Source organism: Monodon monoceros, unplaced genomic scaffold (genome assembly GCF_005190385.1).
Source record: "Monodon monoceros isolate NGI ecotype Baffin Bay Population unplaced genomic scaffold, NGI_Narwhal_1 Super_Scaffold_20, whole genome shotgun sequence".
NCBI classification, from domain to species: Eukaryota; Metazoa; Chordata; class Mammalia; order Artiodactyla; family Monodontidae; genus Monodon; species Monodon monoceros.
This window is the reverse complement of record NW_021703777.1, coordinates 70,808,898-70,836,370: the sequence shown is the minus strand read 5'-3', so window position 1 is coordinate 70,836,370 and position 27,473 is coordinate 70,808,898. Positions and strand designations below refer to the sequence as shown.

The following is a 27,473-nucleotide window of genomic DNA, read 5'->3' as shown; positions in this document are numbered from 1 at the left end:
TTAGGAAATGTAGAAATTAATTTTCTCACATTACCCTATAAAGTGTTTCAAAAAGGCTTTTGAGCAGTTTAGGCAAGAATACCTGGAAGTAAGAAAAAAATGGGTGCTCAACAAGCACATTCGAAAGGAGCCTGCTAAGAGTATTTGATGATATTTATTATCTCCCAGATTTAAGAGTTTTGTGTCCCTACCTTCTTCCCATCATGAGAAATTTAGATTGCTCTGTGACTGCAAAGAGGAGAGATGATAAAAAGAAATCAAAGGGCTAACTATCAGAGAAACAACAATATTTTAACTTGAAAACTGCCCAAGGACAGATTGCATGTTTTAACACATGCAGGCTGTGCTCTGACTTCACGACATTGGAGAGGGAAGTGTATTTGTACCTTATTACCAGAGCCAGATAGAGACCTTCGGCAGCTCTAAACACTGAAATATTATTGGGCAGAGCCCCTGCCTCATAGGTAATTCCAAATGAAAAACAATACCAAACTATAAAACACAAAACGTACATGTATGCTAAAATTAAAATAGCTGCCTTCTAGATTAAAAAAACTCCCCTAATAAGAACTCCCCAAATTATACCAAAATGTTAGCATTAATTAAATCTGTATATCATACTCTAATTAAAGGGAAAAAACTCACCCATAAGCAACTCCAGCTATGGTGCACTTCTTAAACTGCATTACATTGCATGTCAAAGTACCAGTTTTGTCAGAAAATATGTATTTTACCTAAAAAAAAAGTTTAAAAATTCTCATTAAAATTTCAGAGGTCTTTTTAAGCCAGTTTTTAATGAAGGGAAAAAGCCTTACATTATTCTTTCTATCAATTTTGTTACACTGTAGGGGCACAATGAATGCTATTAACTGACTACTTTCTGCACATCATTAAGGAATATTTTCAACTATTTCTTTTCGTATTTTAGCAATGAATCATATATGAAAGCTAGTCTCTCAAGCTAGCAGAAAAACTACAGTCATATAGAAATCTGTCTTACTATGCTTAATATGGTCTGAATTTCCACTAGTAAGTGCCTCTATAGCTACTTAACATGTATAGAGCACTAAAACATCGGCATTTCTCAACATAACAAACAATTATGGGATTGGCGATGGGTTGCAATTAAAATTAACTTCATACAACATCTGAATTGGTAAGAAAAAGGATAATTCTGGCTTAAATGCTATTTGAAGAGTAGGAGTTAGCAAATGGCAATGGTACAAAAAAAGAAGAATCCTTTCTTAACTAATACGTATAAATGAATTACAAATATACACATATATGTGAATATAGTATGAACTATAAATCTCAAATTCCTGCTTGACTTATACAACTTCATTGATAAACTAACTTTTCCTTCCTTTCTGGTCAAAAACTATACACAATCTTAACACTGGGAGTTTATAACTCAAAAGCACTCAATACTTTACATACTAATCAGATTATATACTGAAGGACATCTTTCTGTGTAATATCTTATCCTGAGAACAGAATATGCATTAAATAATGTTCTTTCACTAAAAATGAAAATTGAAAGTTAGGTACTAACATGTATTTATGCCAATCATTCAAAAAATGGAAAATTAGGAGCTGTCAATTCATCTGAAGTTGCCGCATATGGCAGAAATTACACCAAATCTGACTTCCAATTCAACATATCAATAAGAAATTTAGTTTACCTGGCCAAGTTCCTCATTCAGATTAGATGTTCGAGCCATAGCAGCAGTGTCTGTGGGTTCATAGTGCATGTCAAGATCCTTTTAAAAAAAAAAAAAGAAAGAAAGAAATCCTTGAATACAACTCATAATAAGAGATTTAGTACAATTTTATTTAACTGGTGAGCAATGTATGTAACACTCTCATCTCTTGTCATCACTAACCATTTCAGTTGATTTCCTAAAAAATACTCAATACAGAATACCATATTTCACAGTAAGGGCAGAACAATACGGTAGGTAGAACATGTCTCTGGAATCAGGCAATCCTGGTTTACTATCATTCCACCATTTCCTAGGTATGTGACCTACTACAATATAAGGATTAAATAAGATAATGCATGTGAAGTGCTTCCTACTGTGTCTGGCACAATGCTTTACGTGAGCTAAAATAACAGCAAAGAAACATTGCTCAAATAATTTAGACTTTAAATCCCTGGAAAAATTACTTAAGGGATTCCATCTTGTACTTCTTGGTCAACTTTCTTACACTGTATATACTTGAAAGTAAAGAACATTTTATTGACAAGGCAGGGTTTACTGATTTTCACATGTCAAATGAAAAGGCCCGATCTGATCTCTCCTACATCTGTATTTCATACTGATCAACATCGGTTCTGGAACAGGTACCTTGTTTTAAGAGGGATAGTAAACAAATGGGCAATATTTAGACAGTAGTAACTGCAATAGGGATTAAGCTGGAAATCATGTCAAATGAAGAATGGAAGGAGACGGAGGATACTTAGTCAGGGGGTGGGGATGACAGAAGAATAGGCATGATAGCCAAGTTCAAGTATTTTGCAAGGCTGTCATTTGGAAACAAGATTAGACATGTTCATAAAAGATCTATTGGGAAGAACTAGAAGAAAAGGAAGGCAGTTACTAATCTCATTTCCACACAAGGAAGAAACTGCCTGGTAAGGGAAGACCTGTCAGGAATGTTGGAAAATCTCTGCATATTAGAAAGGCAGTTGAAAAGCATAAGCCTGCTGGGTTCATCCAATACTAAAATTATATAATTATTTGAAGCAAATATTACTTTTGAAAATCCAAATAAAAAATAAAGTGATTGACTAGTTATTTGATTTTCATAATGAGCTACCTTATTATTTCTGTAAGTGGAAAACCTTCAATAAGTTTTAATTGTACTTATACAAATTTTATTACACCATATTTTAAGCAACAAATCTCCTGCATGAAATTAGCTATGCCTGCAACTCATTTCAGATTTCTAAATTATACTGATCTTTCAGCAATGAATTTAGAGATTAAGGGTTGAAGTGGATCACTTACTATGGAAAGATAATGAACAGTTGCGAAAGTAGCATATTTTTAAAAACCCTAATATTGTTCATATTGAAAGACTTTCAAGTGATTTTAAAAAATCAAAAGCTAATATAAAAATCAAAATAAAAGAGAAAATTAACTTTCTGGCAGATTAGGTTTAAAGACTTAATTTACATAAATTCATTACTTTTAACTTTGGTAAAAATTACTGAAATTTAATTGAAGAAGAGTAAAATTTTATAAACAAAACATTTAGGAAACAGATGTCCAGTACACTTTTCTAAGATTAAAAAAAATTGAGAATAAAAATTAAAAATAAAAATTCAAGCCCAGTTGAAATTGTTTACAGTGTGGAAAAATAAACTACAAAGATTTATAAAACATGATAGAAAGCCTGGTTGCTACAAGTAGCGAATACGGTATTATTTCTATAGTGCTCAACTGTTTATGAAGTTGTTTGCTATGTCGCAAGCGTCCTTTGATCTATATAACCGCTGTGAGATGCAGGTAAAGCATGTTTTATTTATTCCCATGTGATTGGCCAAGAAAATAAGTCTCAAAAAAGTCAAGTGGCTTGGCAAAGTTCACACAGCTAGTAAATTATAGAATTAGAACTAAAATCCATTATTTTAACTCTAAACCCTATGATTCTCGTTTTCCCCAAGATCACTATGTAACCAAAAAATAGGTTTCCTCAACTACAGACCTATTTTCCCCAGCATGTCTGGTCTGTAAACTTGTGTGATTCTGAGATGAAAGACTTTGTTACGATTTTCACATGTCAAATGAATTTATTATTATTATATTATATTAGGCTCAAAAATATTTTGAAATGTTGTCTTGTAATCAATAAAAAGTAAGGTATAATTAAGATTTTTTCCTGAAAGAGCAAAAGACCCTATCAGGAAAAAGGACAAAATGTATGTTTCATGTAATAAAAAACAATAATAATTCATATTTACCCAATTTATGAAGTATGCCTGGGTAAATTTCACCACTTCTAATGTAACCAACAAGCTGATAGGAATGAGATTATTGAAAAGGATGATGAAGGTCAAGAAATTCAGTCCAAAATTATTAGCACCACCATCTGTTGGGGGAGATAGGAAAAAAGTCATTTACAGTTTTATATTTTATTTGCATTAACCAGTATTTTAGCATAACAAGAATTTTCTGTATTATATAGTATATCTAAAAGTGTGGGAGGGACACTGTGCTGATAACATGTTCTTATTCTCAAACACAGTCTTCAAGATAGAATGGCATTATTTGTGTCCAAGATGTTGTGAACCCTTTTAAGAACTGCATAATGGTACTAAAAAGAGAAAATACTACCACGTATTTCAAACCCATTCCAAACATGAAGTTTAGAGATATTAGGGATAGGACTGAGGTAGAATCTCAACCAGGTGGAATCACTTTCACATGAATTTTTTTTTTTTTTTTTTTGCGGTACGCGGGCCTCTCACTGCCGTGGCCTCTCCCGTTGCGGAGCACAGGCTCCGGACGCGCAGGCTCAGCGGCCATGGCTCACGGGCCCAGGCGCTCCGCGGCATGTGGGATCCTCCTGGACCAGGGCACGAACCCATGTCCCCTGCATCGGCAGGCGGTCTCTCAACCACTGCGCCACCAGGGAAGCCCTCACATGAATCTTTAAAAGGCATTTCCAGTTTGAAGGATGTCTTAAAAGCAAACAAACAACTGCAGCAAAACCAACCCAGGTAGCTAAAACAATGTAGGGCTGAACCCTAGGTAAGTTCAGCTCTAGGTAAATTATATTCTTCCTCTTCAATAATGTAAGTAGAACAGTTATCCCAGATAATCTGTAAAGTATATGAAGAAACAAAATGATGGTAGTCTTAACAATTCTAATGTTGAAATAGCAAACCAACAACTGTTAAAAAATAAGAACCTTGGAATAGCTACAAAGCTAAATCAATATAATAAGAAACAACTGAGAAAATCAGTTGTGATATAAAATTTTACTAGAATTTGTTTTCACACACTTGGAAATTAAGTATTTATTGGTTAAGTGCTCATCAAAAGGAAATGTAAACTTACTTCCCAGAAATACTCAGTAAAAAGATAAATGATCCAAAAAGGAAATTACTTAATAGTACTTTCCCTCAGAAAAGATGACTATTGAAACAGAATTCACTGCAATCATGAGTTGAAATGAAAGTACATTCAATTTAAACACTTTAAAAACATGTAAAATATTTTTTGGTGCTTTAAATATACTCAATCTGCTTTCTTTACCAGATAGCTATGTAACCACTTGTGTTAAAATATTTAAAAGAATAAATTAATAAAATTAAAATAACATTAATAAAATAACATTTTATACTATTTTAGAGTACTCACTATATTTTTAAGGATTCTGAAATTTTAGAGATTGTAACATTTTACTTACTTTTACTGGAAATTGCATTGAAAAATAAAGATTAAATGCCCAGTTATCTTGGCAACAAGGTTTTCTTTTTAGAAATTGGAAATTCCAAGATCAGTTGTGAAACAAATACATGTTTTAATGAAAGAAAAAATAAGTACAATAAGTACTTTAATGCTCACAGTTTAGACTGAGATACCAGTCCTTTCCAGAATGCCTTCGATTCCAAATGGCTGAGCCCACAGAACAGACAAGAGACATGGCAATCAAGATACAAAATAAAATCAAAATTTGTACATTTGTAATCCGTTCTACATTTGAGAGTTTAAGTGGTGGACTTGTTGAATTCTGTAAAAAGAAACAAAAGATGAGTAATAAGAAATGTGTACAAATGATCTAGTAATGTGTATCTAGTATTTTGGTGAGGATGATAAAGTCAGTCACAATTCAAAATCTACACATGGTTCAACACATGAGAATTATATGGAAAACAATCAGATGTAATAAGCTGTCAAAGGTTAACCACCTCTTTTCCTTCACTGTATCCTTTTTATCCAATCCTTTTTCTACAATGTAAAGCAGGAAGAAAGAAGGAAATAACATTCCTTTTGTAGACATGGCTTTTGCATTGTGGCAGGTGAGATGAACAATGCATTACATGACTACCTAAGCAAACAGGGTAGACTAAGGCATATAGCATCTCAGCTCCTGAAGAGAGGCAGAGAAGGTAACCTATGTACCCATAGCCAGAGACCTGGAAATTCCAGACTATGAAGACAACATTTAAAGGATCTCTGGTTTCCAGATTTTTTGGTGGCATTTAGTAATTGTTTTACTAAACACAGCAGCAATCTAAGTAGTGCTATCATGAATAACAGAGGCAAGTTTCCTGAGCTGTATTTAATGATAAAAAATGATCTGTGCTAACCATGGCATCCACGTGACAGAAACTTAAATGTCAAAAATCAACATAAAATGATGATTTATAGAATTTATAGAATAGTTAGGGGTGGAATCATTAATAGCAGTCCTGCTTGCCTGATGATAACACCTTTGTGCCTTTACAATGTACAAAGTTATCAGCCCTCAAAGCAGATTTTCATTTAGTACCTTAAAACTGAGTTTTCCACACCTACCTCACCACTGAACACTCATGATATTATAATGTAGAGAAGGAGCAGCCACAGGCATGTGTAAATGTTACAAGTGCTAGGATTAAAGCTGATTAAAAATGGCTTAACATAAAAATGCTGTGAAAAACAGTCAACATAATAGTTTACTATTAACAAACAGTTACAAATTTTTCTTTCAATTTTATAAAAAATAAAAATAAGTTCTAGAATGTGATCCTTGTAATAAAATAAAATTATAAGATAAATAATGCAGAGCACTCATCGTTACAAAGACAACTTTTGTCAATCATTGCAAGTCAGTAAATGCTGCCAATGGACTGGTATGCAAAATCACTGGGTGTTCATGCCTTGGTGATCTCTGGTGGAACGTTCTAGTGTTCCTGCATGGAGTGAGTCATTTCACAGCCCCACTCACTGAAGAATGAGATCTGGATATAGAGTGTGGGGCTCAGGTATCTATGACAGATGATCTGCTAGGTTTAGGACTACAGCACCGAGACCTACAAATAGCATATTTTCAAAAGACTTGGCTCCAAAAGGTTTTCATAGATAAAAATCCCACCTGCATCAGCTTGGTGTCATGTCCAGTGTAGACAACTATTCCATGAACCCACTGTGTATTTCTCAGTTGAGCGCCTCGAAGAAGAATCTGATCTGCTCCCAGGGGAACAGTGCTATGACAGATTATGTTGACATTAGAAACAACATTTTCCAAAATGCTTAAGAATTCTACAGCCACTACATAGCTCCAAGAAAGGTCCTGTTATGAAAATAACCCTTCTTACATTTTACTTTATTTCTAGAAAAGAAGTAATTTTCCTACCAATAAGAATAATCTTCTTACACAAGGACAGCTGGAGGGAAGCATTTCAGTTGCTTCTTCTTACCACCAAAGCAGCCACTACCTACAACTTCATTATCCAAGACAGTAGGCAACAGTATGGAATTCAGAGGCTCATTCTCAAACCTCTTGAAGACTTTTCCTGATTTAGCAAGTCCACTTAGGTTTCTGAGATATTTGAAAGTAGTGAGATTAGGGGATCTGTTCCCCCTCCTCCACCTTCCTTTAAATTAAAAATAGCTTTGTGCACAATAAAGGTTCAAAAAAATACACAAGGTAAGATAAATACACAGATCTCATCATATACTTGTACTGCCATCCCTGCCCTCCAGAGATTAAGTCTCTGTATTAAAATCTCTAGGACATTCATTTATTGTATTGGAAGATCAGTCTTCCAAGAACTGTGAATAAAATCGTAGACATCTAAAAGTTTTAAACACTCCTCTGAAATGACAGCAAATTGAGGCTCTCCATTCCATATGATTTAAACTACATCTTTCATGAGTAAGGGTCAAGCGGGGTCTTTTGTGGGTTTTTTGCAAGGCTACCCACTATGGTAGGCTGTGGGTTGATACACCCTCTCATAGAGCTATCAGAAGGCTACAAGCTATCGCAAATATAGTGGGACTCTTAATGGAAACGTACTACATAAAATTTAATGGCTCAAAGATTCCTATCACTACTGCTTCATTTTACTGATTAAAAAAAGCAAAAAAAAAAGTCAAATATAAATAAAAATTCATAAAATAAAAATTCCAGAAAAAGGAAGAGGCAATTCCCCCAAGAAAAGTCTCCAGAAACACAGAATTTATCTGTCAGAGGACACAAATAGAGACTGAAGCTTTCATTTCTGGTGGATTTTTATAATCCAGTAGGTGTCTAAGGCTAGTAGTAGCTTGGGCCTGGGACCTTCTTTTAGGAACTACACAAATGTCACTGGCTCAGATGAAATCAATCTAGATAGATGGGTAATGACAGCACCTGAAGCCTTCTACTTAAGTAAGTAAATTCTTAGGATTTAGTGTATTCCAATTTAGTCAAAGAACACAGCAACTATACCTCTCATTCTTCATGTACAACAACATGCCTTTCAGACCCATCTTAAGATCTGGGGTGCACTTCAGGGGTGGGAGTCCTCAGGCCTAAAGCAGGTTTCCAAGAAGTTCTTGGGAAGCTGCTGGATTATGCTCTGGGGCACATATATGCCAACTGTTTCTCACATATCCGATGGGGTATAACATGGCAACTGGCACCTCAGCACTTGTGGTGTGCATTGATCGGAATTAGCTACAAACTCTTCAAAAGAAAAAAATGCTTTTCAATTACAAGGACTCAACAAGAATTAGTTATTAGTTTTTCATCAGAGCTGGAATTCCAAAGTCTCTGGCATTAGACAATGACCCTCATCCTTAATGGCATCAAACTACATTAATTCTAAACTAAGCGGCTCTAAGAGCGCTGGGTAATCACCGTAGAAGTCAAATGTGCTACAGGCACAAAGATACTGAAAATCTGTTTCCACCTTTCATGTAAATTGAAGCCTATTATATAAATGCTATCTGTACCCCAAATCTTGGCACCATCATACAAAGTTTCTCCTTCACTGTGTGGATTTGCTTGGCATCGATTTGCTGGGGAACTGATAAGAAATGGAAGCTGGCCAGTTAGGAACGTCAGGCTACAGAAACACATTACTTGTATAAATGTCCAAATCTACCATTAGTCTATGTTCATGGAAAGATCACGCTGTGAAAAATTTAGAACAATATACAATTACTTCAAAAATTACAGGAAAACTTTTGGTGGATCTGAATGAGGATGACAGTTCAGGGTACTCAAGTGTCCTTTAGAATTCAAATACTGTAATAATGGAATACAAAATACTGAAAGCACCGATAATCTCTCAAGCTGGTGGTGTGAGCTAGTGCGCTTAGCTGCATTTAGTTGGCCACTACAAATGCCTAGTAGGAAAGGAGAAGGGAAGCAGAGGAGACCCCACCCTTCCTGCCAAGTTCTGCCCCATTTCTTTGCTCCCCTTTGTAACAGAACTCCTTGAAAAAGTTGTCTATTTTTCAACTCTTCTTCCGTTATCTCAAACCCACTCTCATGAGGCTCTGCCTGTCCTAATAGAGTTCAAGGATCTCCACTTGCTAGATCCAACTGTTAATTCTCAGACTCACTGTATTTGACTTCATGGTACTTGACCATAAGCAACATGTGACCCACTTTAGTCACTCCCTCTGCCTTGGTACGGTTTCTTCACTCTCGGTTTCCATGCTACCAACTTGATCTCAGTCTGTTTTGCTGGTAACTCCTCTTTTCCCAACCTTAATGCTGGCGAGTCTTAGGACAGCCCTTTCCACTTTTCTAACTATACCCTTTCACCCTTGGTGATGGCTTTAAATATCTATACCAACTACTTCCAAATTTATCTCATGAACCCGGACCTCTATCACAAATTCCAGGCTTATATGTTTAACTGCCTCCTGACGTCTCTGTTTGGACATCACAACTTATTAAGTCCCAAACTGAACTGCTGACATTGCCCCTTGAAACACTTCAGTGGATCCCCATTTCACTCAGAATAACACCCTTACAATGGCCTACAAAGCCTTGCATGGTCTGGCCCACTATCCTCTCTTAGCCCTTCTTCTACTACCCTATTCCTTGGTCATTCCACTCCACACACACTGGCATCTCTGCTGTTCCATAAATACTCCAGGCACTTTCCCACTTTCAGATGATGTAACCATACAGCTAATAATTTGCACTGTCTATTCCTTCTGTCTAGAATCTTCTCCCTCCAGATATTCAAATGGCTGACTTCCTCATCTCCTACTCACCTTTGCTCAAATATTACCTTCTCAATGAAGCAACATTTACCTTCTGCAACCTCACTAACTAAAAGTGACTCCCTCCCAAGAATTCCCAATCTCTTTTATCCTGGGCCATTTTTTCCAAAGCATTTAATCACTTTCTAACATGGTATAAAATTTTTTATTTGTCATTTTATTGTCTGTCTGTTTGCCCTTCCCTTACTGCAAGAAAGTTAGCTCTCAAGGTCAGGCAGATTTGTCTGCTTTGGCCATTGCTGTCTCCTTAACGTCTGCAAATGGCCTGGCCTGCTGGGTACAGGTTGAATGGATGACGGAAGAGGCAGGAAACAGAAGGGGAGGGGAGGGGAGGGGAGGGAAGGGAGAGGGGTAGGAAGCAGGTATAAAAGATGACTACAGATAACATGGCCTAGAAAAGAGCATATGCAATTACACAGAGAAGACAAGAAATTATCCAGCAAATTAACCCCTGTGGGTAGAGTCTGAACTCCTTGAGGCATCTAGAGATTACAAGAAAGCACCTGGGCCATGGAGACCGACAGTTAAGCCTATAAGGTAAGTATTCTGGCCAAAGAAGAAACCACTAAACAACGCGCCAGAAGCTTGGCATATCCGTGAAAATATCCAACTCCTAGGCTGGCAGGAACCCTGGGGAAGTCTTCAGCTATACCATGTGTACAGGGTTAAGAGCATTTTCACAAAAGAACTCTGGGTAGAATACAGAAATGCTTAAGAAAAAGGGTTTGGGTTATCAAACTTAGAGTACAAGAAAATGTGTACCTAGGTCAATACCCTGTAACACAGTGACTTCTGTGTTTTTATGAAAACCGATTTTACATACCTGTGTCCATCAAGCCTTATGTTTCCAACAAAATCGTAGAGATGTCTGTTTGGACTTTCACACTCAATTCTGCCAGAAATTCTCATCAAACTGTCAATGTCTTTTATATCTGATGTTGCTGGTAAGCCCTGTTTAGAAATTTTTAAATAAGCAAAGAAAATATAAATAAGTTGTATGTGGGAGGGAGCAGGGAATTCTGAATTCATCCACGCCTTAAGATCTAAGAGATCCCACGGTTTTATAAGCAGTTATCCCCCCCCCACCTTTGTCAAATCAAAATTAGGGGATACCTTCCTCTCTACTTGAACATATATGTTTTTAGCAGAACAGGGCAGCTTTTGTGAAAACTCTAAAATATCTTAAAGAGATTAACTAGCTAGCCTCCAAAGATATTTTGAAATAAGTCCTCAAAGAACTGTTTGCTTCCAAAAATAAAACTAATATTTAGCATTATACAGTCTAAATCTGTCTGCTGAATCTCAAAAAGGGAATGCAAAATAACTAGAATCTATACCCAAAGACAGTAGTTATGTTTTTGTTCTTTTAGTTCACTGAGAAGGAAAACTCCAAAACAGTTCCTCCCTCTGGCCACCTACAACTGGCTGGAACTGAGCAGCCCTCACTTCCTGTGGCAGGTTGAGTTCAGGTGCTATGAGGACGACCTGCTTCTACCACAACCCAACCTTCCCACGTGTCATTTTCACTATTTGTCTAGAACCCAAGAGAATACATTTTTTTAGTGTCCCTTTTAAAACTTTAAAAACCTTACAGTGACTTTCTATTAGGAGTGGTATGAGAAATAAATAGAGAAATCTAACCGATTCCCTGAGATTAGTGAGAATTTTAGAACAGCAATGGAAACTGTGTCTTTTCCATATGGGAAAGCCAAATAATATGGGCCAGGAGAACAGAAAAATAAATAAGCTAACACACATGAAAGCACTTAGAGCTACTAATGCTATCATCAGTGTGTTGGCTATAACAGAAAATGTTAAAAATATTACAGAATAGTATCTATATGATGGACCACATTTAATTAGGCAAGTAAAACTGAATTTTCCATAATATTTAACTATTTCAGTTTATAAAACCACTTCATTGCGGCTCAATGAGGAAATATTTGCAAGTAGACAGAACTGCCTCAACTCAAGACAATAATACTAAGAAATAAAGCTATAGGGGTTCAGAAGGAGCCTCCTCAAAATGTGTCACTTTTGGAGCTTCCCTGCTGGCGCAGTGGTTGAGAATCTGCCTGCTAATGCAGGGGACACGGGTTCGAGCCCTGGTCTGGGAGGATCCCACATGCCGCAGAGCAACTAGGCCCGTGAGCCACAACTACTGAGCCTGCGCGCCTGGAGCCTGTGCTCCGCAACAAGAGAGGCCGCGACAGTGAGAGGCCCGCACACCACGATGAAGAGTGGCCCCCGCTTGCCACAACTGGAGAAAGGCCTCACACAGAAACGAAGACCCAACACAGCCAAAAATAAATTAATACATTAATAAACTCCTACCCCCAACATCTTAAAAAAAAGAAAAAAGTGTCACTTTTGCATGAGGATTATTTTGAGCTACAGGCAATGGAGATCCTGAGGGTTCAAGAGAAACTACTGTCCTTCCCTTTACTACCTAGAAGAATTTAAATTGGGGATTTTTCCCAGAGAAAAGTTATTACCAGAGATAAATTTTATTTAAGTGGACCCATCCATCTGGCAGGGCAAACACCTAATTACCAAACATCTGCTCTTCTTATCATCCTATGAATGACCCTCCTGTCCTCGGAAGCCCCAGGACCCTTATCCCATTCCTTACCTCAGAATGGCATGTATACCTCATTCTACCTTTCTGTTTCTGAGCCTCTCATGCATGTGGGGTTCCTATACGTATGAAATTAAATTTGATTTTCTCCTGTTAATATGTCTCATGTCAATTTAATTCTTAGACCAGCCAGAAGAATGTAGAAGGGTAGAGTGAAGTTTTCTTCCTCCCCAGCAAAGCTCCCAATTCCATGTAAGAGAACAGCAATAATTATATAAACCTATATTAGATCTTACCTGTCTAATTTTCAAGTTTGTTTCACCATCTAAGTTGGATGTTTCAATGTAGCACATGGCCTGCGGCTCACTGTTTTTTAAAATTGAAAAGCACAAACATTTAGTGGGGGAAAGAAAGCATACTAATAACTTATTTAAATGCTCAGACTCACTGAAGCCTTTCGTTCTAAACAAAGGTTTAGTCGCCTAGTTTCTTGATGTCTTTCATTCTAACCACAAAATGCTGTGAGGCAGACCCCATGCATGAAAACTCATGGATCAGATGTGCAGCCAGCAGGACCCCAAAGCAACTTCCTGACAATTAGTACTGATCTTTAAGATAATGTAAATAATTAGATTTGTCACATTTTACTTAAATTGTTCATCATATAGACACAACACAGACTGTATCTGAAATGTAAAGCAGTTTTGTGTCCATATGTATCTTTAGCTCAAAAATATCAAGTGAGATTTCATGCTCATAGCCCACATGTAAATTGATTAAGCAGTGGATTAGAAAATTCCAGATTATTGCTTCTATAAACTTGCATTTACATGTTCAGATTGTATTGTACTACATCTTTAGAAAAGATGAATAGGATCATATGAACCATAATATTTACATTTCAAGGCTACTTTAAAAAAACTGTATGAACAGATTTTACAATGAAAGTGGATATACACTTTCTTCCCCCTATTTTTTCTGTTTTATTTCTTAAAGTTGCTTCAGAGATTTGCATGGCAGCAAAAGCTAAAACTAAGATTAGCCAACTTGGCTATGTCGCTCCTTGACCTGAAACTAGGAGATACATTCTATGGGTCCCCACCAGAGTGTTTTAGTCAAGTTTGGTACACAATGACTGGTATAAGGGGCCCATGCTCTCCAGTTTTATCACAGGTACACACCCGTGACTGTCGTATAACCTGACCCTTCACGTGCTGACTTTGCTTGCTCAGCAATTACAGAAAGGTGAGTTTGCAGCCCAACTGTATAACTGATCCTCAGCTATAAGGAAAAGCATTTTGAAGTTAAATTAACCTTATTAGCACTTGCTTATATAAAAAGCCCAATTAATTAACATCCTATAAGTAATTATGAATGTAATTTCTGATAAGCATGGGTACTCACAGTTAGAGATTTCTAAGTCACTAACACCTGGAATTTTCTAATCAACTTCCAATTTGTACATGTGTAAAGCAGACGATTCTGAGTTTCAGAAATGAGCACACAGCTTAGCTTTATGGCTTGAAGACTTGTGAAAAGTACTGAAACACATGGTCATTAATCAAATATTTTACAGATTCATTTTAAAGTAACTTTGCAAGTTCTTTAATTTTTTTCTATGGGCTTTTTTTTTTCTTCTATAAAGGCTGATACTTTTTCCCAACCAAGTTTTGGGAAAACAAGTTTTTCAATATTTATATCTTCACTCTATCAATTAAATAAGGTTTAATTTTTTATTATTGTCATGATAGTAATTTGGCTTTGGCAATTGCTCCCAATTAGTAATTTACTTACATATACATTTGAAATAAAAATGGTTTATAAAAGCATTATAAAACACATCTGATAATACAGAAGCATGATGACAAACAAATGTTAAATGAACAATGCCAATTCCATATTTTGACAGTGAAATGCATTAAATTTCTACTGCTCAATATAACCAAGGCCATTCTCATATCAAAATAAGACTAATGTTCTAATTCTATCTTTTTTTCCCCCACAAAATAAGGTCCTTTTCTAGGACCTTAAATGGCTAGGAAGTTAGAAAGTTAAATAGCTGGCTTCTATTTGAAGTGGTGCAAATAAAATATACATCCAAATTCAGAACTTTCTTAATCTCTTAAGACAACTGTTACTGAATAAGTTCTTGACGATACTGTGAAAAGGCAGCAAGAAGTCTCAGACGAGGAATCATGCTAGATAATAATTATTTCAGCAAATTATGATAACATTCAAAACACAAACTAGAGAAGGGCAAAGCAGGCTTTTTGATTAGTAAGTGGAAAAACGAAACAAGATGCATATCACAATACAGACACTAGTAGACAGCTGAAATATATCAGAGTAACGTGCATTTTGTCACTAGTTACAAGTGGGATAAAAACTGATCCCAAAGCATGCGGTACCAAATGTACAACATCCAGCTTTGTGCAGGGGGTCCTCTGTAAACCCTATACAAGCCCAAATTATAGCATAACTGCTGAAGGGATTCTATTGAACTTATAGAAAATTTTAAATTTAAGACATGTTTAAAATTGTAAAAATTTCTCGATAACTGTCTTTCATGTAAATCTTAACATTGTACAAAACAATATCCTGGAGAGGTAATAAATTAGGCCTTGGCATTTAGCCAACTTGTTAAATATGAATATATCGTAATGATGCATAGGCAATTACAATCTACCTTTACTGGCATGCCTCAAGGACTCTGACTCCTATTGATAACAACAGGAGCTGAATTTGCCCACTTGAGGGAAGAACGTCAATCAACAATGTATTCAAAAAAGGCCTTTGAAACACCTGTGAAACATCCATCACCAAGAAGTATAAAATGTTTGTGTTTTAACGGAAGAGATACAGAGCTCAACCACCTCTGGGTGCAAACCGTTTTCTGGTGTAGGGTGAGGATCCACATACACACATCCTGTACAACTCAGTGGTTCTAACCTTGAGGACAAGCTGATGAGATCTGCTGGGAGATGTTCCCCATTGGTCACTTTCACTATTTCCCCTACTGCCACCTACAGGTCCCAGTTCAAAATAATTAAAACGGAAAAAAATGAATAACAGAGAAAAACAAACAAACAAATGGACAAAAGAGACAGAAGGTTTGAAATTATTATAGAAAATAATACATGTTAATAACAACGTCTAATGCCAATTTTTTCAAAACTCATTTTGATCAGGTCTAAAGGCACAAGAAAACAGAATATTTAAGGATCATTTATTTGCTTTTAAGCCCAATTTTCAATTTTTAATGCAGAAGCTTTTGAGTTCTAAAATTTTACTCACAAGCATACCTTAGCAAATTAAATAAAAACATATTTTTCTACAGAGAGCTACTTTATCTTATAGATTTTCCTTTCTCCAATTCCTCACTCTCTTGCCATCTCTTACATGTCCACTCCTACCCAAGAAGAAAAGAAATAATGGTGGGAACTATTCTTAGGCTTTTGAGAAACAAAGTATACTATATTATTTCTCCCCCTACACCCACTCTAAAAAAAAACTTTGTTAAAGTTTCCTGATTCCAAAACATTTTCAAAGTTAACTGCATAAGTATCTTAATAAATTTAATGTAAAGCTGCAAAGGCATGGATCTTGGGAAGTTAGAAGTCATAATTGCAGCCTTTTGAATTAGTTAATAATAAATAAAGCCTTGGTAATGAATTGTCTTGGGAGGGTAAGCCTTTGAATCCAGTAGAAAATTTTCAGAGAAGGTATGAAACAGACATGCCAGGAACCTGTTTGGAATTGAATTAGTAGCTTGAGTTATTTTACTGTATTTTATACTTTCTAAACCCATATATGTATTTTTTGTTATATGGTAAAATTTCAGTTTCTTCATTTCAAAATGAAAATCAATGAAACACAGTAACTTTCAACCATGTTCATGCTTTAATTTCAAACTACTTCAAAGAACATGCAATATTAGCAATTAATAATTTTTTAAAAATCAGAAATTAAAATATCATAAACTGTTGTTTATGCTTTTTGCATTTAGCATGGTGCTCACTTGCTGGTGAAAATCACCATGTCCTTATTTTGATAGTGGACAGTGTAGTATATTGAAGATACTAGATTAGTATCTAGTTGGAATTAGTATCTAGTTGGAATTCCAATTAGTTGGAAGTTAGGTATTCCAACCCTGACCTAGTCACTGGCTAAAGTGAAATGACTGAAAATAAGACTTAAAAGTCAAAATTCCTCTTTCTGTTAAATGATGGCAAAAGCTTCTACCTACTTCTGAAGGCTAATGTAAGTTCAAAAGAGCCAAGTAATGCAAAAGCCTTTTGAGAAAAAAAAAATTTTTAAAAACCAACAAAAGAACCCCTGAAAGGTGGTATTTTTGCCACTTGGATAGAAATATTTAACAGCACAAGCTTCATACTTTACTTTGATTCTATTATAACAAAAAACAATGAATCAGATAATATTTTTAATTTTTAAATGATTATTTGAATCATCTTCGTAGAAGTTAATCACGGTGGATGCTATATTAAGATACAGAAACTATTCTCATCTACCATTATTGATAGTCACCAGTAAATGTTTTTAATGCTGAGAAAATAAATCCTGTAAAAATGTTTTAGAGTTTAAGAAATACAAGCACAGAGCTTATTGGGAGTCTGGATTGGATAGAGGCAGATAAAAAATACTTTGAAAACTTTCAACTTAGAATTAAATATCAAGTCAAGGCAGTATAGTCAATTATCTTCATATTTTTGAGCATAAAAAATGAAAATTATAATTAATGTTTCAGCATATGATGGTCTTTATGGTAAGTTATGTCTCTATGAAAAGTTTAATCAGAAAAATATCAATAGTTTCTGAAATTGCTGGAATGCTTTACTATCCTTTTGGACTTTGTTATATGACATTCAGATGGTCCATCATCCATTAAATTTATCAAACTTTTACTTAGTATCACCAAGTGTACATCGTTCTGTTGGCTAGCCATTCTTAAAACTTAAATGAAAGATTATCAATTTAAACAGAAAGGAGAATCAGGGAGTTACTTCAACTACCTGTAGACTTACTTCTATAAACATCTGGCGAACTCTTACTTGCTCAATTAAGTTTCACTAACTTGTCATAAATTCAATCAGTTTAAATAATGACCTGATTAAACAGATTTTGAAAAAAGGACACGTTCATATTTATATGTGGATTTTACAAATAAAACTGTCCAAGGAAATGGTGATAAACAACCTCTAAAATAGTAAAAACATTTTTCTTAATTTATATTAGGACGAGTTTTACAGTTTTTAAACCTAAAACCATTTGAAAGTCACATTCTTTAAAGTGTAACAGTGCCATATGTTCTGAATACTAATTCACGACTGTCTTAAATATCAGCAAAACAAAAATTATCTAAATTCAGTAATGGAAAGAACTTAAAAGAAAGAGCAAAGTGCTTTAATTTTTTGGTTGGAAGAGTATAATATTTCAAAAGATATGATGATAAAAAAGAAATCATTTATCCATTTTCTTGTACCAATGCACCATAAAGATTGAGAAACGTGGAGGGATACACGAATGCATCATAAAGGAATTTATCATGAACAAGGATTACAAGATAAAATCAACAGAACCCAATCCATGTATTATATAAAATAAATGATAGGAAATCTTACAACAGTTAGTAGTCTACACAAACAGATATGGACACATCCATAGGGAGAGTAGACTCTTAACGGTAATTATAATTTCTGAATTATATAGTACCTATCACTTATTCTATATGGCAAACATGAAAGAGTCCTTTAAATCCAATCAATTTTTAACATTTAATTCAAAATCATTAGAGAGGTTTAAAATTCTTCGTTTATTCCTTATTTCCTTGGATAAATCACAAGGTCAATGCAGGGTAGAGAAACCATCCTCTACACTGTTTGAGCATCAGTAGGTATCTCTACCTTGATGAGAGAAGTACAGTGTCAGCAGGTATATACTCTTTGCCTTTTATTATAACTATATCTCCAACATTTACCTGAAAGAAAACTGGGAATCGGTTAATTATCTGCATTGAAAATAGTTACAAATATACAACCCATTGTATTTAAGCATAGAATACAGTAAAAATGGTTATTGGTAAACAAGAACCACTTATCTTCACAAAATGGCATAAAATTATTTAGGAGTGAGGCCAAGGATGGGGCAATCCTTTAAAAAACAAACATTGTATCTTTATTGTACCGGCTATATAACCTAGCTTAATAAAAATAAATTTTATCCATTCTGTCCACTTAATTGGCATCTCATCTTCTCATTATTCTCTCCCTATGACATAGAAATAAAAAGGAGGAATTTACCAAATGAAATCTTCACTCTGTTTAAGGAAATCTCAAAACTACTGGAAAGACTATCACATGTATATACATGATACTACTCTTCAGATGACCTTAGTTATAATTCATAATTTAGAGAGGAAGAAAATGAGTCTTCGATTCTAAGTTATTTCCCAAGATCACAGAGGAAGAGCTTAGACTCAAACCCACATCTGACTGTCTGCAAAGCCTGATTTTGCATAAGCAAATATAATGAAACAATCACTGTATTTTAAATTAAAAAAAAAAACAAACAGCTTAGTCTCTTTCTCATTTTACTACCTGTTAGCATTTTTGTGAGCATGGTCTGAAGACAAATTAAAGATAAACTATGTCCAGAAACTTAGAAGTAATTTAAGGGATAGGTTTGTCACAGAGCTTTTGGCAAACTAATTAACAAGTTGGCTTGCTGACCAAATTCAGCAAGTTACACTGATGGCCACACTCCCATTATATTATGAAAGCTGCCCTCACTTTTAGTAGCCAAATGATCCTAAAAGCACGTTTTAATAATTAATCAGGAAAAGAAAAGCCCTTTTTTTGGGGGGGGAAGCTTAAAGACTTTTTGTTCTCTCCCCTCCCTAATTTTCCTTGAACCCCCAAATAACACTTTACTTGGGGGGAGGGGTGGGAGAGAATGATGTCTTCAGTGGGAATCACAATATGAGACAGCCCCCTGTGGTTTACTTATATACTGGGGGAGGAACAGGTCAGGCAAGGTTGGAGGGGACTGTCTCATCTACGGTATGTATGCTGGTTATCCAGGTAGGGAAACTCTGAATGCCTTGATTTAAAAGAGGTTTATTTCAGATGAAATCTGGATTATCTCAAATTGACAAATTGTCAGGGATCTTGGAATCGAACACCCCCTTCCTCAAAAAAGGGCAAACTGGGAAAATAAAAAAACAGCGAGTATAGGTATAAACTAGCCCTTAAAATAATGTGTTGTGATAGTATTCTGATAGCACCCACTGAAAGCAAGATAAAAAGAACAAAGTTCTCTGCAGCCAGAGCACTTAGAGAGAATGCTACCCAGGTTATCATTTAATTGCTCCTTAATCACCTTCTGTGTATTAAGGTCTGCTCTCCAATCAGACTGTATGCTTTATAAAATCAGGATCATATTTGTCTATATTACACTGTTAGGAATTTTCATAAGTCTGTTAGAGTCTAATTGTACAGTTTTCCAACATTTTATTCACTGTAAGACAAAAGAAAGCCTTACGGTTATTAAACTGAAGACTAAAAGAAAATATTAGCCTCTTATATGGTCTAACGGGTTCCCCCAGTGGCTTCGGAAAACCAAGGGCTCACTGAATGCTAAAGTAGTTCTCACGGCACTGTGAGGAGAGCAGGGAACTTACCCCCTCCTTCTGATGCCTATGTTTTAGCTCACTTTCTCAAACACCTCTTTCTTTTTGGGTTCTGAGCTCCTAATGTGGCATTCATTCCCGTTTCCAGCCCGGTGTGTGCATGGGAACAGACAAGAGAAAGTCAAGACGGCAAAAATTCTTTGACCACGTGTTCTAGTTGGAGGAACGTCATGACAAAGCAGTTTTAGTCCCCAAAATACTGAAGTTAAAAAAATATTTAGGGCTTCAGGTCACTACCTTGAGCCTTCTGAAGTCATTGACATTAGTAATTACAATTGAGGATTATGAAAAAGGGTAAGCTTATTAAACTGTAACAGACTGACTGAAAATCTGATTTGTCCAATTGCAGGCCCCAGCATATTTATTTATATTTTTACTGAGGAATTTTTGTAGATGTGAATTCTTAATCCAGAGAAATATATTTCATGGTGGAAACTTCATGCATTAAAGCAACTATACAGAGTGACTTTTACACATGCAGGAAGCCCACCACTCCATGTTTTTCTACAAAACCAGAAAAATGTGTCAATTCTAAGATTCTTCACCTAAATTCTATCCTAAGCAACTATCTCAAAAACATATGAACAGTCTCAGCTGCATCTCAATCTTAAGAACTGATCTTTGTGGTAATGAAGACAGCTGTTTACTTTCAAGAGTGGGGATGCAATGCCTTGTATAGGGCCTTTTTTTTCATTTTTATTGGAGTAGAGTTGATTTACAATGTTGTTAGTTTCAGGTGTACAGCAAAGTGAATCAGTTATCCATATCCATATATCCACTCTTTCTTAGATTCTTTTCCCATATAGGCCATTACAGAGTATTAAGTAGAGTTTCCTGTGCTATACAGTAGGTCCTTCTTAGTTATCTATTTTATATACAGGGCTTTGTAATTCTAACACTTTCTTAGAAAACCAGATACTGGCAACTTAATCTCGTGCAACAGATCAGTAACTGGAGGGATGAACTGTTAGTGTCTGGGAACTGAAGTCTGCCCATCTGTGAATGGCTGGATGAACACTGCAAATTTGTAGGTCCTCTGAGAAACATTAAAAAGCAACCTCAGTAGCCACACACTCAGAAAGACCAAGAAAGAAAGAATCCTGAACTAAAGCCCATTTGCACTAAGGTTTACCATATTACATTGGCATGTGAATCAGACTGTTGGTTTTGGTTTATTGATTTTATTTGTAAATGCACAAAATATTACATAAGCTAAAGAAAAGACTTGCCTTATAATCTGGCTAACACAACAAGCCAGCCTGCTTTCACACCTGTCCACACAGTGTTCAATAAACCACTTCTACATAGCCAGCATCTTAGTGTACACCGTCCCGTTCTTTTCACCTCTGATTATTCTATGACACAGGAATCCTCATGTGTCCTGCTTGCTATTGTGAGCTCACTGCTTGGCACCTACACTCAATAAGTATTTGTTGAATGATGGTATAAAATTTTTCTGTGTTGCTACAGTATTTGAAATGACAGCTTTTACTTGTCACAAAATATACTAGAATGTAGAATGTCATTATTTATAAATGCTCTTTCTATTGTTGGATATCCTCATATTCTAACTTTTCACTGTTACAAATAATGTTAATTGATAATTATTATACATGTACAGGTATCTCCCTACTTTATGATTATTTTCTTGGGATAAATCCCCAGAATCTTCTTTCTTTTTTTTTTTTTTGTGGTTGTCAATATGAAGACCTAAATTGCTAATCCACAATAGTATGTGAATAAAATACTTCATAAAAATTCTGAAATACAAGTTTTTTTCCTTGACTAGATAGCAAACAAGGCCTCAATAACGTTTAAATTTGCAACTTTTATTATTAGGTTGAATATTATACTGAGTCTGGTTGCTTATTATATTTCTTCTTACTTTTTGCCAGCTTATATTTCCTATCTAGATAACAATTTCAATCTTTTGTCATATTTGGTGCAAATATTTCTATATTCTCTCTGCTTATTTGCGTGATGTGTACTAGTTTTAAATTTTATATAATCAAATTCCATAGATCCTTGAGATTTTGATCTTGTTCTCCTCCAAATATTTATTAAGGTCTTTATTCTATTTGTATGTTTTTCAAAAACAATGTTTCAACATTTTCTTCTAGCCAGTTGAAATTTATTTTAGCACAGGCTGTGTCTTAGATATAAAACTGTATTATTCCTGAAACTGCTAATCTGTGGTCCCAACATGATTTACTAAATAATCCTTTAATCCATGATTTTTGCCTCCTTTATCAAATATTAAATAGGCTTTATTTCAGGGCATCCTATTTTATTTTATGCTTTTCATCAATGTATATTTTTGCAACAGATTCACGCTATTTTAATAACTTTTGCTTACCATTTTACTTATATTTAATCCTTGCACACTGTTAATTTTCCAAAATATTCTTCTATTTTCTCAACTGTTTATTTTTGAAATTACAATGAATAATTTAGTCAACTCTTGAGGAAAAGAAAAGATAATTTTCCTGATTATACTACACCATTACTTTTGAACAAGTGGTGTTTTTCTAGGAATATTACATATTTGTCTTTTTGTGAAACTTTAACACCTAAAGTTTTTATGTTTTCTTTGCAATGGTCATATATATATTTCAAGTTTACTGGTAAGCATCCCACGTGCCACCAGGAATGAGATCTCTTTTTCACTGTATTTTTCTAAATTGCTATTGCTGAAAAGAGTGATGTCAATTTCTGAATATTTGTCTTGAATTCATCACTGAACCAACTTTTATTAATTCTAATTAATTAAGCATCTACCTCTAGTTATTAAGTAACATCAGCTCATTTTGGCTGGATGATTTTTGGCAACACCTTAAATTCTACCCCTCTGTATTTCGAAGTGGGATGCTCAGGGAAAATGTGGCACTCATCTCCAAGACAACTGAGAATGCTACCTCTATGGAAAATCATGGGCTGGTGATTTAATTTTTTTCTCTGTGGAAAATTGAAAAAGTAAGTTAAAATAAGCCAATCAATCTTGGAATAATGACAGTCTATTAGGAAAATAAAACATTTTAACAGGTTAATTTTAGGGTGAACTAGTAGATGGTTATCTCCTGACTTTACAACTGTTTTTCTTTTTTTTTTTTTATTTTTTATTTTTTACAACTGTTTATTTTCTAAGCAAGCACTCTAGGTAAGAAGAAACTGATATCAATTTATTAGGATATGCATTTATGTTAATTACCCCGACAAACCTAGTAAATGAAACACATTTATAATAAAATTCAATTTATCATACTTGATCATACCCTACTTGTCTTGGCTCTAAAGTGTTTAAATCCACAAGTACTATACAAGAGCATAAAAGAAACTTCTTTTGAAACAGTCAATTGAGCTTTTTTGTTTTTTTTATCTTGCTCTGAAAAAGAGGTGACTATCACAGAAATAAGGAAAGCACAAAGTATTTTCCTCTATGTTACTTTCATGTCAAAGACCAGAGAGAGAGACTAGTGAGTTTTCAAATATCCAGCAAAGGAGATGTCAATCTCTATTCTGGCTACTGATTTAAAATAAACAAAGATGTAATTAATTCAGGATGAATCCTGTTCCCTGTGGGAATACAAGGTGACTATGAACATCACAAGGTAGAATCAGGGCATGGCCTTTACCTGGGAAATACTGGAGTGCAAATAAACTGAGTGTGGGTTACACCTCCATTGTACTAGCAATCTCAGAAAATAAAGTCCCCTGGGTAGAATGGCCTCGCCTCCGAAAGTCTCTCACCAAGTTACTAAGGTTATTCACTTGTGGATGACTGGCGATTAAATGGTCTTCCAGAACTAAGGGAGAACTAACAATCATTGCTTACCTTTTGAAATTGAGGTCTGAAAAGCGTACGAATGCTTGGGTAACACTTGCTAAATTATGACTCAACTCACTAACTACCATGTTAGAGCTCCTATGAGCAAATTAACTTCTTGATGGAACTGATTTCCAGCTCATTAGAAGATGATATTTAATTAGTAAGACATTAAAAAAAAATGAATTAGCAGTGTGTAAATGCGATTAGTCATGATATATGAATGTGAAGTAAAGTATACAAATGTGAACTATCAGAATCTAATTTTTGTTTTACTTGGACAGTAGATGATTAAAGCAAAAAATTACAACACAAAACAGTCCATGGATAAGTGAAATCTATGAAAACAATACTCAAAATATACTATGAAAGGAACAAAAAGTTCTAAATATTACTTTAAGGTAATATAGTCCTAATATATTGCAAATTATTAAATGGAAGTGACTAACTGAAGATTCCATGTATGTTTACAACATTAATTACTAAATAGCTTTCGTATCAGTGGAATCCTTGACATTTGCTTATATTATATACAAAAATGACATCTACTAGAGTTACCTCTATGCACTTCTTCTCCTGTAACAAAATAAAAATCAATGCATACCTTTTCCCAGTGCACAATTTCCCAAGCACCACTTCTCAAAACTGGAAAGAGAAAAGGTGACAGTTTTAAGAATATTTTTACTACTTATCAAAAGCCAATCTCTGATGAAATGATCATTTTAAATGAATAGCTTCAAATAAATTAACCGGTAACAATTTTTATAGGTTTAAAAACCAATTATGACAGCAAAGATACATAAAATTACACAAAGAAACAACCAATGAACATTTTAGATCTCAAAATAAAATACTATTCTATCTCACTGGCATTGCCAAGGGCTTTCATCAGCACACAAAGGAATTACAGGGGTTGGCTGGAAGAGAAAGCCATAAAAATGCTTGGCAAAGGGAGTGAGAAGCTTAAAAAAATTTCAGAAGCCATAACAGTAGCAATGTTAAAAAAGAAAAAAAAAAAAAGATTTACAAGCATAGCAGGAATGGATTTCAAACTCGGTAGTAAAAATTTAACACATAAACCAGTAGATTAAAAAAATCTGTACCTTTAGCTTTAAAATAATGCAAAATAGCAAATGTTTCTATATTTGGTTTACTGAGAAGAAATAAAAGAAGAGGCTACAATTAAATTATGATTGAGGGGTGGATATTTCTCAGTGTTTTATTACTGCTTTGCAACAGTAAAGTTACTCAGTATACCTTTCTTTTATTCCTGCAGTGTGTCTGTGGCATAATACTGAATATGCCAATAGACACTAGCAGATAAAACAAAAAAGAAATGTGAAGTAGATAGCACAGCACGTAGTACTTAAAAGGATTAAGTCAAGGTCAGTCAACAAATTATCCTCACAGTAAATTCCATGAGGGCAAGCTAATATTTACTTTGTTTAACACAATATTCTCTGGAAACAGTACAGTACCTGGCACAAAGTAGCTATTGGGTAATATTTGCAAGATGAATAATTTACAGGCACAAAAACATTAGATTCAGTTTCTTTTGATGTTAGAAGAGATGAAGGCTGAACCCTCTTAAGTAAATCACGATGATGATAATCCCCAAAATGTGCAATAGCAAATCTAACACTAATTACATACCAACAGGTCTGGAAACCAGTGTTACAATATAAATTATTTTCATCTAAATATAATCTCTTTGTGTTCCAAAATTCCCTGAAGCCAGGGGCTGTGTCTTATTCATTTCTTTATCTTTAGCACTTCACAGCACTCCTGGCCCATAAGACACTCCAGCACTAGTTAAACAGATGAATAAATGCAATAAGGAATATCTTGCAGTGAATTTTGGTGAATCAACCTCATTAATTTAAATAATAATTCCAAGACGAAGAGCTAACACTAAAGTATTTCCAGTAACTATATGACTAAGTTAAAATTCCAATTTTGACAGTATTCATACAGTTAGGGGTGAAGGATCTGAGCACCAGGCATCTAAAACTGATCCCTATATTCTAATACACAAAACTCTAATGCCTGTAGAGTTCACCCAAACTGATGCCAGGAGTAAAACTGCTCCTGGATGTTGCTCCGGGAGTACAAGGGGTTCAGAGCGTGACACTTAAGAGTAAAAAAGCCCTTGGGGAAGTGACTTCCCTGGTGGCACAATGGTTAAGAATACACTCGCCGGGGCTTCCCTGGTGGCGCAGTGGTTGAGAGTCTGCCTGCCGATGCAGGGGACACAGGTTCGAGCCCTGGTCTGGGAGGATCCCACATGCCGCGGAGCAACTGGGCCCGTGAGCCACAACTACTGAGCCTGTGTGCCTGGAACCTGTGCTCTACAACGAGAGGCCGCGATAGTGAGAGGCCCGCACACAGCGATGAAGAGTGGACCTCGCTTGCCGCAACTGGAGAAAGCCCTCACACAGAAACGAAGACCCAACACAGCCAAAAATAAATAAATCAATAAATAAATTTAAAGAATATGCTTGCGGATGCTGGGGACACAGGTTTGAGCCTTGGTGCAGGAAGATCTCACATGCCCCAGGGCAATTAAGCCCGTGCACCACAACTACTGAGCCCGTGTGCCACAACTACTGAAGCCCGCATGCCACAACTATGGAAGCCTGTGTGCCACAACTACTGAGGCCCACGTGCCTAGAGCCCATGCTCCGCAACAAGAAAAGCCACTGCAATGAGAAACCCGTGCACCACAATGAAGAGTAGCCCCCGCTCGCCGCAACTAGAGAAAGCCCGCGTGCAGCAACAAAGACCCAATTCGGCCAAAATTTAAAAAAAAAAAAAAAAAAAAGAACAAATGAGAGCACTTCGCCCTTTAATCACTTAACCCAGTGACTGCAATATTAAGTACTCAACAAGGAGTGTTGGCAAAGTGCTGTTCAAATCTGCATAACTGACTGACTGGGGCTAAAATCTGCATAAATTTAAATTAGAAAAAAAATCCTGTTCAATAGTACCTGGAGCTCTTTATTGCCTTTTATTTTCTTCTAATTCCACCTCATACAAGTAAACATTCCCACATTGCAATACTTGGGTTTTTAAAAATCAGTTTCCAATATTTGTAAAATCAAGAGGTTTGACATGAAAACGAAGACTTCAGGCTTATCAGGGGAGCTC

At 35.4% G+C, this 27,473-nt stretch overlaps 1 protein-coding gene across 3 annotated transcripts in view; it reads right to left on the bottom strand.

Annotated features, from left to right (window-relative positions):
* Positions 1-27,473, bottom strand: part of ATP8A1 (ATPase phospholipid transporting 8A1) — a 238,085-nt gene that overhangs the window by 151,277 nt on the left and 59,335 nt on the right. Inside the window, exons 6-14 of one of the 3 annotated variants that reach the window (XM_029235506.1) lie at positions 24,931-24,971; positions 18,720-18,793; positions 13,095-13,164; positions 11,044-11,171; positions 7,090-7,201; positions 5,577-5,742; positions 3,968-4,095; positions 1,683-1,760; positions 646-734 (exon numbers count right to left, since the gene is read on the bottom strand). In XM_029235506.1, coding sequence (XP_029091339.1) covers positions 646-734; positions 1,683-1,760; positions 3,968-4,095; positions 5,577-5,742; positions 7,090-7,201; positions 11,044-11,171; positions 13,095-13,164; positions 18,720-18,793; positions 24,931-24,971 — 886 coding nt within the window. Of the gene's footprint in view, positions 1-645; positions 735-1,682; positions 1,761-3,967; positions 4,096-5,576; positions 5,743-7,089; positions 7,202-11,043; positions 11,172-13,094; positions 13,165-15,747; positions 15,822-18,719; positions 18,794-24,930; positions 24,972-27,473 lie in introns of all 3 variants that reach the window. The other 2 variants (XM_029235508.1, XM_029235507.1) reach the window with 2 other exon arrangements.